The sequence below is a fragment of the Galeopterus variegatus genome, unplaced genomic scaffold, assembly GCF_000696425.1.
Source record: "Galeopterus variegatus unplaced genomic scaffold, G_variegatus-3.0.2 Scaffold2319, whole genome shotgun sequence".
In the NCBI taxonomy this organism is placed as follows: Eukaryota; Metazoa; Chordata; class Mammalia; order Dermoptera; family Cynocephalidae; genus Galeopterus; species Galeopterus variegatus.
This window is the reverse complement of record NW_007728430.1, coordinates 198,012-212,385: the sequence shown is the minus strand read 5'-3', so window position 1 is coordinate 212,385 and position 14,374 is coordinate 198,012. Positions and strand designations below refer to the sequence as shown.

Sequence of the window (14,374 nt, the reverse complement as noted above, 5' to 3'; positions counted from 1 at the left end):
AAAATACAAAGAACCAGGAAAAACATATTCACAACTCATATCACAAAGATATAATTTCCCTAATGTTAAAGAGTCCCTGCAAATCAATAAGAAAAGAGCAACGACTCAATAGAAAATGGGCAAAGAATACAAATCAGGCAAGTCACAGAAAAGGAACTATAAATGGCTCTAAACATTTGATACAATGCTCCATCTCATTTATAATAAGAAAAATACACATTAAAACCGAGTTATCATTTTTAACCCATCCGCTTGGCAAAGATAACATTTGATAGCACACTGTTGTTGGTGAGTGTATGGAGCAACAAGGCATCCTATATATAGTAGAATAATAGTTATTCTACCAGTACTAATTATACTACACATATGTGAGGGTACTTCAAAAAGTTCATGGAAAGATTTGTATTACCTTTCCATTCTATTTTTCCATGAACATTCTGAAGTACCCTCAAATACCTGTGGAAATCACATGGAGAAAGACATTCACTTCAGGAAATTAGTAACAGCAAAACTGGAAACAACCTTAATGTCCCTCACTTTCTGAACCCAGACTCCGAGTTCCCTCTCAAATAAGAGACTTCTCTAGCAGACAAGAAAGCCCAATTTGTTTTGGTTTTTTCTTATGAGCAGCCCTGCTCCTTCCAAAGATCAAATGTGAAGAAATAACATTTCCAGAAGAAGACGAGGGAAAGTACCCCAACGCAGTTGCTGATGCCAGGGAGACTAGAATATAGGGGTGGCCTTGGGCGCCGCATCCCTAGCCCCTGCCAGGGCTTAGAGTACTTGTCTCTTGCATCTCTTTTTTCTATTTCTGTTACTCTTCCCCGGGAGGTAGCTAACTCTAAGAGTGCAGAGGTCAAACACATGCATTGCCTTCAATAATCTTCGACAGGGGTCTGTAGTAAAGATCCCCCCACCAACGTTTCTGTTATGCCCATGGTAAAGCACTCACAACAGGACGAATGATGTAGGGTCAGATAAACGTTCTCCAACCTCTATCCACTAGAGGCAACCCTTAGTTAACAGTTTCTGTATTTTTCCAGCTGTTTTCTTTACAAAGACAGTATCTCCTTTCAACACACACTCACAAATAGGTGCCTTTTCATCTTACACCTCTCGGGCAGTCTCTACAGGTATTTAAAGCGCTCTTTTCTGGACCTGTTTCTCCCGAAGCCGTAGTCTCATTTGCAGACACTGCGAGTAGTGCAGATCCTCTCTTCTCTCAGTTCCATCATCCTTTATTCCCGCGAGGGCCTTGGCCTCTCCGGCTGCCACAGTAACACACTCCTCACCACTTTCACTTTGGGGGCGGCCCTCTTCATCTGCACTTGACACATACTGCATCCCAGAGCGCCGGGCGTTCCGAGCCGTCCTGCCTCCTCGCTTCCCCTCGCAAGTCGATTGGTCAGGACTAGCTTGCGCCGGGATCGGGCGCGCGGTGATGACGACATCGAGCCGGCGGCCCCGGCGGCTGGGAGTCACCGAGGGCTTCCGGGCCTGCCGGCCGGACTGCTGAAAACTGCTGTCATGGCGGCCGCTCTGTGGGCCTTCTTTCCAGGCCTGCTGCTGCTGCTCTCAGGGGATGCTCAGAGCTCGGAGGTGTCCGGGGCTGCTGCCGAGGGATCGGGAAGGAGTGGGGTCGGCATAGGAGATCGCTTCAAGATCGAGGGGCGTGCCGTTGTTCCAGGGGTGAAGCCTCAGGATTGGATTTCGGCGGCCCGAGTGCTCGTAGACGGAGAAGAGCACGTCGGCTTCCTTATGTGAGCATACTGAGGGCAGGGGAAAGCGGTTGGGATGGAGGCTGGAGGGGAATCCCACCAGAAGAGCTAAGTGTCAGGACGGGCTGATGTCGCTGTCGTAGAGTGAAGGGGCGGGTGACGCTAACGGTCTGTGCTGGGAGACGTTGGAAGGCAGTCGGACGCTTTCCCTTTCCTTTACCTCAGAAATGAGGATGGCAGGAGCTCGCCCCAGGGCCGCAGCAATGTTGTCAGTTATTTTCAACTCCATTTTGGCTCCCTATGGGAACGACCACTCCTGGCCCAGGGGATAGGTGACCCTTATTTGTCTCTTGTCGGATTCTTTCCTTTGCATCTCATCTGGTTTCCCCAGAACCTGGTCGCTTTTGCACTCATTTTAGTCGTTCGGTAGCTTGATGTTGTGTAGAGAGATGCTAAACAAGTGGGAATTCTCAAAGCCCAGAGGGCTTCTAGGGATGACATACACTGGGAGGCTAATGTTACTGCTTCTAAAATTAACGGGCTCTGAAGTACCTAATCACTTTTTTTTTTTTTTTTTTTTTTTTGCTCGGGGTGGGGTTGTTGCTCTTTTTTACACTTGAATTCATCGAGGGATTTACATAATCACGCTTGTCTTTTTTTTTTTTTTTTCTCCTTTGGCGGCTGGCCAGTATAGGGATCAAACCCTATTAGCAGCACCACGCTCTAACCAACTGATCATCAATTCACCAGCCCTTGAACTTTTTTTTATAGAAATTTTTAGACATACACCAAAACAGAATAGCTTTGTGGATCCTTAAGTTCTCAACGCAGTCTACTGTTTTGTTTCATGTCCTCTCTGAACCCGATTTACTTTTTTCTAGAATATTTTTAATGGTGCTAAACATAATTTCACTTGTAAAAGTGTTATCATGTATCTCTAAAAGATAAGGACTTAAAAATAACCCCACATTACCATTATCGATTCAACAAATAATGCCATAATATCATCTAATACCCAGTCCATTTTTATGTTTCCCCGGTTTTCTCAGAAATGCTTTTATGTAATTGTTCTTCCAAGTCAGGATCCAAGAATGCCTACACATTGTAGAATACATTTTTAAAGCCAAGTTTTATAATTTTTATTATAAAGTTATTTTATATTTCTTAAGTAAAATATTTATTTTAGGATGAAAAATATATTTGCTTTTTCTTAGGTAATTATTTCCGATTTTTGTTGTTGCACAGTCATCATTTTAATTGTTTTTCTTCTGGACCTAGAAAAATGTTTTGAAATTGGCTCAATCACGGTTCTGTCAAGAAGCAGAAGATGTACTCAAATTAGAATATAGCAGTTGAAGAAGAATTTGATGAAAGGATTAAATATTATAGTCATGATGTAGGGAAATAACCAGATTGTGCAGTACCCTGGAACTTGCAACCTCAAGGCTATTATCACCTCTAAGCCAGAGGGAGGAAAAGGTTATTAGAACCTTGAAGGGAAGAAAGGGCTTCCTTGAGAGGAGCAGTGTTCCTTGACACAGCCAGTCAGAGGTGGCCTCTCAGTGAGAGAGCTGGGGGTAAAATATACTGAGCTCATTTTCTTCCCTTCCTCCAGTCTGCAGAGGAGAAGGGTGGAAACTGGATCTGGAGGGCAAATGGCAGATGTCCAACCTGGGAATAAGTTATGATGTTTATAATTTCAATTCTGGTTTAGTTTAGTGTGTACTTTGAAGTAACAAGGAACACTTTTTCATCTTTTTTCTTAGTAAATATAGTGGATGTGATCAGTATGAATTATTTACTTAACTATGAAGGAGCCTAATGATTAAGGAAGCAGTATTTTAACATATTATTATGATACTGGGAATTATCTGATACAGCTGATCCTTTTATGACCATTGTTTTCCCAAACTTTTTCCCTGAGAATGGCAATTTCTTATCTTCCAAACAAATTGATTTTGGTAGGCGAAATGAAATTATCAGCTCTTGATATGATGGTTTTCTTTTATTTTGGCATCTGACAGGTCTGGGGATCCGAACCCTTTACCTGGGGGTTCTAACATTGTTCTCCTACAAGCTGAGCTAACTGGCCAGCAATAGGGTGATTGTCTAAGTCAGGAAGGTTCAGAAAAAATCAGTAAGGGAAAAAAATGGATGATTTTAACTACATAAACATTTCAAACTTCTACATATTTGAAAAGAAGTAACCAAAGTAAATGGGAACTACAGATGGCCCTCCATATTCATGAGTTCCACATCCGTGAATTCAACCAATAGCGGATCGAAAATATTCAGAAAAAAAAAATTGCATCTATATTGATCATTTACAGACGTTTTTCTTGGCATTATTCCCTAAACAATACAGTATAATAACTACATAGCATTTACCTTGAATTAGGTATTATAAGTAATCTGGAGATATTTAAAGTGTACTGGATGAGATGCATAAATTATATGCAAATACTATACCGTTTTCTATCATGGCTTTGAGCATCTGCGAATTTGGTATCCACAGGAGGTCATGGAATCAGTTCCCCAGAGATACAGAGGGATGACTATTTGTTAACAATTGGAACAAATGATACTTAAATACCTTTTATTATTTGAAAGAAAACCAACAAAATGCAAGTTAAAAAATAGAACAAAATGCCATTTTTAATAGTAAGAAATTGTTGGGGAGATTGGCAAAATTGGAAGCCTAATATTGTAATAATAATGTATATTCATAGATACCCTTGAATGAAGACATGGCTTCAGGATAGGAGCTGTGCTCCTGTTACCTGTCATCCCTACTCACAGAGGAATAGAAGTACTTTCTGTGTCAGGGTTCTCTGCTACTCTGGAATGGTCTCAGGTAGTATTAGAACCGATTCAGTGTAATTATGAAAGCTGAAGCATAGGACAACTCTTGCTAGGTTTTTTGTTTTTTTGCAAGTTGCTTTTAATGTCATGTTTTGGGGAATTGATTTGGGAATTAACATGATTTAAAACATAAGAAAAGACTAAGCTGTTGATTAGAAGTGACTAAATATGATTTTCATTTTTCCAGGATAGATGGGAGTTTTGTGGTTCATGATATACCTTCTGGATCTTATGTAGTGGAAGTTATATCTCCAGCTTATAGGTTTGATCCTGTCCGTGTGGATATCACTTCAAAAGGAAAAATGAGGTGAGGCTGATTTAATTTTTACCAAAGGTTAGGCTACTAAATACCTCAGTATATATTCCTTTTAGAATTTATAGGTAGGTTGAAAAGTTTTCTTATTTAAACTATAGATATTCCTTTAAACATTTAAAATATCCTTACGTTGTTTTAATCTGAACATTGATAAAGTTGTAAAGCTGAACTTCTTCTTGCTCTTTCTTAAAATTTATTTTAAAGCTCTTAATATGATTATATAGAGAAAAGGTAAGATTACTTATTACAGGAGCAAAAGCACTGTGAAAGTTATAATTGAAATGTGATTAATAAAGTTGGAAATAATTTAACTTTTCTAGATTGGAAATACTATTTGTCACCTGTTTTTTTCTTTTTTTTGTCATCTGTTTTTATTTGTCATCTGATATTTTGATAATACCTCTTACTACTTATTTGATACTATGTTGTTCTAAAAATTTCTGTAGTTCCTTCTTTCTGGAATATTTAGTGTGCAATAAAAATTTAGTATTTCTAGGGAAAACAGTAGGTTATATTGTGGAGTTTATCTCAAAGGGAGGATTGTGATAAGAAGGAAAGATGAAAAACACAGTATTAGAGGCTGGCAGAGAAGGAAAGAATTTCAGAATTTTTAAATAGGTGAAGATGTGTTTTGAAACTGAGATGAAAAGAACTTTGGTCTAATTTAGCTGTGAGTATGGAATAGCAAAATCCATTTGAAGTTGGAAACAGTTGTGTTGATGTCTGTGGTCTTCAGATTTAGCCTTCCATTATAAAAGAACAAATTTATTTATTTATTTATTTACTTACTTACTTTAAAAGATGACCGGTAAGAGGATCTTAACCCGTGGGTTGGTGTTGTCAGCACCACACTCTCCGAAGTGAGCTAACCAGCCATCCCTATATAGAGATCCGAACCCGTGGCCTTGGTATTATCAGCACCACACTCTCCCAAGTGAGCCACGGGCTAGCCCTTATTTGTTTATTTTATTTTTTTATTGTCTCATGGCAATAGCACCCTCTTCGATCTAACCTAACCAAGAAGTGAATGAAGCAGTTTTAAGTAGGAATGTGTTTTCTTTTTTTGAGCTATTACAATATTACTTTATGTTGCAATAATAAAGCATAGGTGATACAAAGGCAAAAACAATTTTGGGGGTGAAGGATCTATATTTAATTTAGTTTAATTAATTTATTTTTGGCAGCTGGTCAGTACATGTGTTTTATTTTATTTTATTTTTTTGCTTAAACAATAAACATTTATTTCTCACAGTTCTGGAGGCTGGAGGAGTCCAATATCAAGGTGCCAGCAGATTTGGTGTCTGGTGAGGGTCTACTTTCTGGTTCATAGATGGCAGTCTTTTCCCTGTATCCTTGTATGGCAGAAAGAGGGCTAGAGAGCTCTCTGGGATCTCTTTTATAAGGACACTAATCCCACTTATGCGGGCTCATAACTTAATTACCTTCCAAAATTTCCACCTCCTAATACCATCACATTAGGGGTTAGGATTTCAACATATGGATTTTGTGGAGGACACAAACATTCAATTCATAACATTTCCTTTCATCAGCTTCCCAGTAAGCATTTATTTTGACGTTAATATTTATTTGGTTATTTAACAAATTTTTGCATTTTGTCTAATGTCTAAATCTGTACATATTGCTTATAAACAATTTTGAAACAGGAACAACAACATTACTTTTCATTTGTATAACATCTATTATGAGACAGAAAAAAAATGGGCAAATTTTTCAATTCTAAAATAAGTATTAAAATAGATATCGAAATAAGAAACATTTCAAACAGCTTCTATTCATGGAAATCAGCTTCTGTAACACAGTTTATTATTTTCTGTAATCCATAAGGATTTCTTATAGAAAGATGAGGTCACATCAGCCTTTTGTTGGATTGGGATGAACTATTTTATGTAATTGATTGATTGATTGATTGGTTGATTATAGAAGGCCAGTACAGGGATCAAAACCTGGCCGTTGGTTTTATCAGAACATACTTTAACCAACTGAGCAACTGGCCAGTTACTGACCTTTTTGGCATGTGCCAAGCATATTTAGGCTAATTTGTAGAGACCCAAAATTAAGCTGACATAATAGAGATGTGTTCAGTTAGTACCATAATATTTATGTTTGAGCTAGTGTTTACTCCTAAAAGTTTTTCTTTCCTCTTTACTTTTTTTTTTTAACAATGAAAGCTTTTTAAATGTAATATGTAATTATGTCATAATTCAAATAGAATGAGTCACACATGGAGCTGTCTCATGCTTTATATTAGCTGCATTATTAGTCCATTGGTGGATTTGCCATTATTTATTAACCAGCTCCTATTGATGAACAAGTAGTGGTAGTGTTTTCTTCTTTCTCTTTTAGCTTGTATAGTGAATAGAGACAGTTATCAAGATAATAAATTCTTGATGGTATCATAAAACCAATACTGTGATGCCACTAATAAATACCTTCTTTAGAAACAAATTATTTTTGGGGGGGCGGTGGCGCTCCCGCCAAGGGTTCGGATCCCACATACAGACCGGCCGCTCACTGGCTGAGCGAGGGGCGGGAGCAACACCGAGGGTTGCGATCCCGTGACCGGTCCCAGTCCGGTACGGGCACGACACTGAGGGTTGCGATCCGTTGCCGGGCACAAAAAAAGACAAAAAGGAAAAAAAAAAAAAAAGAAACAAATTTTTTTTGGGCTGAGCCCGTGGTGCACTCGGGAGAGTGCGGCACTGGGAGCTCAGCAGTGCTCCCGCTGTGGGTTTGGATCCTATGTAGGGATGACCGGCGCACTCACAGCTCTCACTGGCTGAGCGCGGTGCGGCCGGTCTCAAAAAGGACAAAAAAGAAAAGAAACAAATTATTTTTACACCTATTTTTGAAGTTAAATTGTTGTCTTAGAATATTCTACTTTGTCCAAATTCTGGTCATATTTCTTTTGGATATTTAGAGCAAGGGCAAAGTGTCAATGAAATGTAGTACCTTGCAAATGTTTATAAATATTTTTTGATGGAAAAAATATGTTGTTTCAAAGTAGATGAACCTCCTTAGATAGTGACTTCCTCATGTCTTTTTAGAAGCATAGAGATTTTTAAAAATATTTATTCTGTTCTGTCAAAAATTCTATTATGGTAAAATTCTATTATGTTAAATGTAAACCTTATAGGATATATCATTATTTTTTACATATTTTAGAATTTCAACCTTGGAGATGAGAGGTACATAAATTACAGTATATATTATATATACTGGTTAAACTTTTTTTTATATGTTGAAAACACAATATAGGAGGGAATGAGAGTTGTTAAACAAAAGGGAATACTTGCCTACTAAATACTGTTTTATCCTTTTACTGTTTGAATTTTGAGTAGTCTCAGCAAATAGAAATATTTTTCTAAATATAAAGTTTTATTTGCCATTTTACCTTCAGTAAATGCTACGTGCTGTAGCATTTAAGAACTGGTTGCAGCAGTGGGATTCTTATTTTCAGACGTATTCCTGATGTTGGATGCCTGAAGCATAGGTAAAAACAACAACAACAAGAAAGCCTTTATTATTTTAATAATTAGGGATGGGACAGAGTAGATAACAAAGTGGGATTCATATAAGATCTTAATATTTTGACTAGTATTTTATAAGCAAGTAAATTAGTTTCCATTTCCGACATTTTGGCAGAATGAAAAAAATGTTAGAAATGCTGGATAAAATATGATAAACATTTCCTTTTAAATGTATAGCTCCCCACAAAGTATGAAAAATCCCAAGGGGATAAACTATAAAACACTGTTCCACCAGAAGGCTTTGATATTCTTTAACCAGAAGACTTAGATTTTATTAGTAGTATGCAGGTAGGAGGCAAGAGTAGGGCTTTCCTGGGGTCAGAATTAGACCTAAGACTTGGTTCCACCTTTGACCCTTGGTACTAAAATCCAAAAGGCCAGACTCCCAGTCAGACCCTGCTCTTTGGGGGAAAAAGTCTTCCCTGAAAAATGATAGTCACAGTCCTACCTTCATTGAAACTTGGGGCATGAATTTATTACTTCCTGCATAATCCAAGAAATTCCAGCTGAGCAATTAACAAAGTGGTCTCTGGTTGTAATCCCTGGGCTCCTGGTAGAGACAAATGGAGAATCCCTCTGGGATGAAATACCCTTGGTATTTAAGTAGATAAAGTTCTACTTAACTTCTGAAGTACCCAAGAAAACAATCTACTTTAAGTCAGCAGATGAATCAGACCTCCAAGAATTTTGGGTAGTAAAATTATTGGATATGGACTGTAAAACAGTTTAAAGTATATTTAAAGTACTTAACGAATAAAAGTCTTACTGCCATAAGAAATGATATACCCTGTACTGGCCAGCAGGAAAAAAAAAGAAATGGTATACAAAAGTAGTCAACATATTTGAAAGAAGAATAAAATAGAACTTCTGCCATAAGTATAGGCATTGAAATATAAAACTCAGTGGGTGGGTTAAGTAACTAAACAGAAGTTTGATGAACTGGAAGACAGAACAGAAAAAAATTGCCCAGAATACAACACAGGTAAAGAAAAAGACAACATGAGGGAGGCAGTTTTCAAAGAGTACAATAGCTTATGTGTGAACATGGGTGAGGGTTTTGATTAAAATTAGTGCATCTCTGGTAGTGTTATCTATGACACCATTGCAGGGCTTTCTTGAATCATAAATTTTTCCTGTAATATAGCCTTAAAAATTGAGTGCATCCAATAATGTATATCTCAGGCCATCAAAAATAAAATCCAGCATTTTTTGTATTCTTGAATCATAAATTTTTCCTGTAATATAGCCTTAAAAATTGAGTGCATCCAATAATGTAAATCTCAGGCCATCAAAAATAAAATCCAGCATTTTTTGTGTGTTTGTAATAAAATAAATAAATCACTAAATATAATCAAAGGACTTGAGAGTTGAAAGAATTCCAAAAGAACTTTTGCTATAAACAGAAGTTAAGGAACTTGTCTAACCCCACAGGCCTAGGTAGTGATAGAGCTACAGTTGAAGAAGATTCCAAGTCTAGTGTTCTTTCTCTATGTTTTGCTAAATATTTTAGACAAAGCTACTTTGATCAGATTTTCAAGATCAAAAGTTTAGACACCAAAGCATTTTGGAAAAAGCTGAAGGTAAATATAAGGCATTGCTAATACCTGTGTATTATAAGCAATTCTTTTAATTAGTAATGTTTTAGTAGAAATACTGATGCTTTTATCATGTTGCTTTACCAGAGCCAGATATGTGAATTACATCAAAACATCAGAAGTGGTCAGACTGCCCTATCCTCTCCAAATGAAATCTTCGGGTCCACCTTCTTACTTTATTAAAAGGGAATCATGGGGTTGGACAGACTTTCTGATGAACCCAATGGTATGTATCAGCTAAAATAAAGCATTTTACTAATTCTTAATTTGTTTCAGGCAGTTGAAAACTTCAAACCCTTGGGCCGGCCCTGTGGCTCACTCGGGAGAGTGCGGCGCTGGTAGCGCTGAGGCTGCGGGTTCGGATCCTACATAGGGATGACCAGTGCGCTCACTGGCTGAGCGTGGTGCAGGCAACGCCGTGCCGAGGAATGCGATCCCCTTACCGGTCAGAAAAAAACCCCAACAACTTCAAACCCCTTTGTGGTAGAAAGCTGAGGTTAGATTGTTGGATGAAAGGATAATTGTGAGTAATTTGCAGATTTCTGGAAAATAGTCGTTTGGGGAATACATAATGAAAAGAATATAGTGAGAATCACACTGTAGGTTTTATTTTGAAATGTGCAACCAAAATTGGATAAATACTTTATGATGAAATGTTTTAAAATTCAAGTATTTAAAAACTGATCTGTGAAGTAGTTGCCTACTACTATATTGCAGGCTGTAAAGGATGTTCATTAATGAGAGGGATAATATAGTGTTTTCTCCAAGAACCACAAAGTCATCTAGAAAGAGCAGTCCATTTGGCCATCAGGATCACCAATCCCAATGCCAGACAGCAGATTGAAGAGCATGAATAGATACTTCCATTTGCAAACTCCTTATGTCAAATAAAACTGTAAGGGCCAGCCCCGTGGCTCACTCGGGAGCGCCCAGGCCACGGGTTCGGATCCTATATAGGGATGGCTGGTACGCTCACTGGCTGAGCATGGTGCAGACCACAACGTGTCAAGGGTTGCGATCCCCTTACTGTTCAGAAAAAAACCAAAAAATCAAAACTGTAAACTTTGCAAAAAGGTAGGTGGGTGGCACAAATATGAAGTGAGGTGTCTATACAGTCTAAACACATAGATAAGACTCTTACACTGTATGATACTCTGTGATAGACAGATTATCTTGTTATCATCAAAACTAGTTCAGTAGAGTTGAGGAGGCTGCTGCTGGTATTATTCTACATATAACATTTGAATCTTTATCTGTGGTTAACTGCAGTTTTTATTCTACTAACTATAAAGTGGGGAAAAAACATTTTTTAAATTATTGTTCTTCCACAGGTTATGATGATGGTTCTTCCATTGTTGATATTTGTGCTTTTGCCGAAAGTGGTCAACACAAGTGATCCTGACATGAGACGGGTAAGATAATTACCCAGCTGTGGGTTTTTAAACCATATTCTGATGCTTGGTCTGTCCCATTGTGGCTGGATAGGTTGGTTTTTTCAACTTTATCCTAGTTCCCAAGGCAAATTAATCTAACATAAACAGTATTATGTTCCTGGCATTTAGTCATTTTCATTGGACCAAATAAATTCATTGCTTCTGCCTGATAAAGGCCCGGGTCTTCTTATAGCTAAAACATTCTACTGGCTAGCTGCCAAAAGAACAAACAAACCAAAAAAAATTCTCCTTAGTTCTGTCCTCTTTGTGTGCCTCAACTTTTAAATAGTTGAAATGCTTAATAATCCTGGTATACTTAATTGAAGTATTTTATAAAATGGTTGCTCCTATAATCTATCTTTGCTTTATAAAACTCTTTAGAGTACATGCTCAGTTTATGTATTCAGACACACAAAAGAAATTCAGGTAGACCAAGGGGGATAAATAGAAAAAGTGGCTTTCAAACTGTACCACAAAAGTTGTACTGGTTCTGCAAGGGGGAGAGGAGTTGCTAAGTAGAATGCTTCAATTTAGTGCCACCACTTTGTCTCTTTTGAATATTGAATCTTAATTTCTTTTAAACCATAGTTACTTCTTTCATTCAACAACCATCAACCAATATCTTCGGAGTTCCAGGGTCCTCCATTGTATTTAGTATATTGATGTGTTGACACCTTATTCATTTCTGAATAAACATTTATTAATCAATTTCTAGGTTCTGGATACTAGCGATGCAAAAATGAATTATAGGCTGTCCCTGTCTTCAATAAGCTTGTAGTTAAATGTAGGAAATAGAGTGGGTTTATAAAATACTTTTTTTTTTGCCATTAGGGGATTTTTGTGGTTTTTCTACTTCTGTTTTTTAATGGGAAAATAAGACATACATAAAATAAAAATGTTTACTAAGATGATTAATTTCTCTAGAAGTTCTGCCAAGCTGGCAAGGCAGAAAAAGCTTCATGGAAAAAGAAAGGTTTATGATGTTTCAGAATGTTTTATTGCTAAATTTTGGCATCTTTGCTTCAGTATTGGTCAGAAAGTAACACATCCTAGGCATTCCTTGTATCTGTTAAGCCAGTTAACTTGCTGTGATACCAGTAGAAGGAAAAGTCGGAAGTCACATTTGATTGAAAGTTCATTCCTTGTAAAGTGTTTGCACGTAGTAAGAATTATAAAAAGCCGATTCAAGAGCTTCATAATTGAACAAATGCAAAAATTGAGTTGTATATATTTTTGCAGGGACTCAAAATCTATTGTCATATATATTTAATTCTTGAATAATAGGGCATATTAACATATTTGATTTATTTTTATAATGTGTCTTTTCCTGGCCTTATTTGGAAAAGCACTTTCTCCTTTAAAACCTATGAAAAAATTTTGCCTTTGGGAAACAAACCGAAGCTAATACTCTAATAGTGTTTCAGCTTGAAATAGTAGATAATATCATACTTGCATGTCTGAAGTAAAATCAATTTTAAGTTCACTTTTGGAATGTCAAATAAAATTCCAATGAAATAGGCATTATATTAATATTGTTTTTTTTTATAGATTGTTTGCTCAATAAGAAGGAAGACAAAAACTCAAAACGAAAGTGCCAGATCCTTTTTCTGTCCTGCCAGTGACTTGTTTGTAACATTTGTGTTGCTTGCTTTAGATGCTGTAATTGAAGTCACCCAAGCCATACAGTATTCATAGATTTATTACTAAGACTTAGGGATCCAGTCTTGGAATTATCTCCCAAACTTTCCTGGTACCTTGATATATAATTAAAGATTAATATTCTGGTTATATGCATCTAAAGAAAGCATGAGCTTAAAAATACTCATTAAAACAACAGGAAAGCATTTTAATCAGAAAACATAAAATAAGATAGCAGAAATATGATCAAAGATATCCATTATCAGAAAACAATGCCCTTTATGAAAACATAAGCCGAATCAAACCCTTGGCAAATATTTATTGGACATTTACTAAGGATCAAAATGTTTAGTAGCACGAAGGAGATTTGGAACATGGTTACTAATGATGTGTAGGTAAAGTAGTACTGAGTATGACATTGCATCATTGCTCAGAACCAGTACATTTTACTTGTTCTACTACTTTCCTTTTTCCTTCGTAGGAAGTATTAGGAGTTAAATGGCTGGAAGGACCCCAGTGCCTTTCACATTGTGCTTTGTCTCTCTGCAGGAGATGGAGCAGTCAATGAATATGCTGAATTCTAACCATGAATTGCCTGATGTTTCTGAGTTCATGACAAGACTCTTCTCTTCAAAATCATCTGGCAAATCTAGCGGCGGCGGCAGTAAAACAGGCAAAAGTGGGGCTGGCAAAAGGAGGTAATCAGGCAGTCCAGAGTTGGCATTTGCACAAACATGACAACACTGGGTGGCATCCAAGTCTTGAGGGAAAACCATGTGAAGCAACTACTGTAAATTTGAGTCATCCCAAAAGTTGATCTCATACAACTGTTGTATATGTTAACTTTTTAGCACATGTTTTGTACCTGGTACACAAGAAAAACCAGCTTTCATCCTTTGTCTGTATGAGGTCCATATTGATGTCACTGAATTAATTACAGTGTCTTATAGAACATGACATTAATAAATTATATGAAGTACTATACATTATGTATATTAAAATGTCTTAATCCAGAGATCAACCTATCTTCTGTCATTTTTTTTTCACTTATTTTTTTTTTTCCTGACAATTTTCTTCTATCTTTTATTGTCTGGGGCTTGAAATTGACCTTTCCTGTTTAAAAAGAAGTGATTTATTTTTAGAGCAGCAGGCACCACGGTTTTTTGTGTGGCCACACCTTTCAAAATTCTCAGCCCTGTCCTGCCATTTAACATTACCTGATATTTGAAATAGAACCACATGTTCCTGATGTAGTTTAAATTTT

General features: G+C 37.0%; 1 protein-coding gene across 1 annotated transcript; it reads left to right on the top strand.

The window, feature by feature from the left end:
• Window positions 1–1,446: 1,446 nt before the first annotated feature.
• Window positions 1,447–14,131, top strand: EMC7 (ER membrane protein complex subunit 7). The gene is made up of 5 exons (XM_008581297.1): window positions 1,447–1,760; window positions 4,768–4,887; window positions 10,127–10,265; window positions 11,371–11,451; window positions 13,660–14,131. The coding sequence occupies exons 1-5, from the start codon at window positions 1,528–1,530 to the stop codon at window positions 13,810–13,812; spliced, it is 726 nt and encodes a 241-aa protein (XP_008579519.1). The 5' UTR covers window positions 1,447–1,527; the 3' UTR covers window positions 13,813–14,131.
• The last annotated feature ends 243 nt before the right edge of the window (window positions 14,132–14,374 follow it).

Excerpts from the sequence above, each read along its gene's own strand:
- EMC7 (XM_008581297.1), top strand. The coding sequence starts at position 1,528 with ATGGCGGCCGCTCTGTGGGCCTTCTTTCCAGGCCTGCTGCTGCTGCTC. Across the intron at positions 10,266-11,370 it reads ACTTTCTGATGAACCCAATG|GTTATGATGATGGTTCTTCC; the intron begins GTATGTATCAGC and ends GTTCTTCCACAG. Across the intron at positions 11,452-13,659 it reads GTGATCCTGACATGAGACGG|GAGATGGAGCAGTCAATGAA; the intron begins GTAAGATAATTA and ends GTCTCTCTGCAG.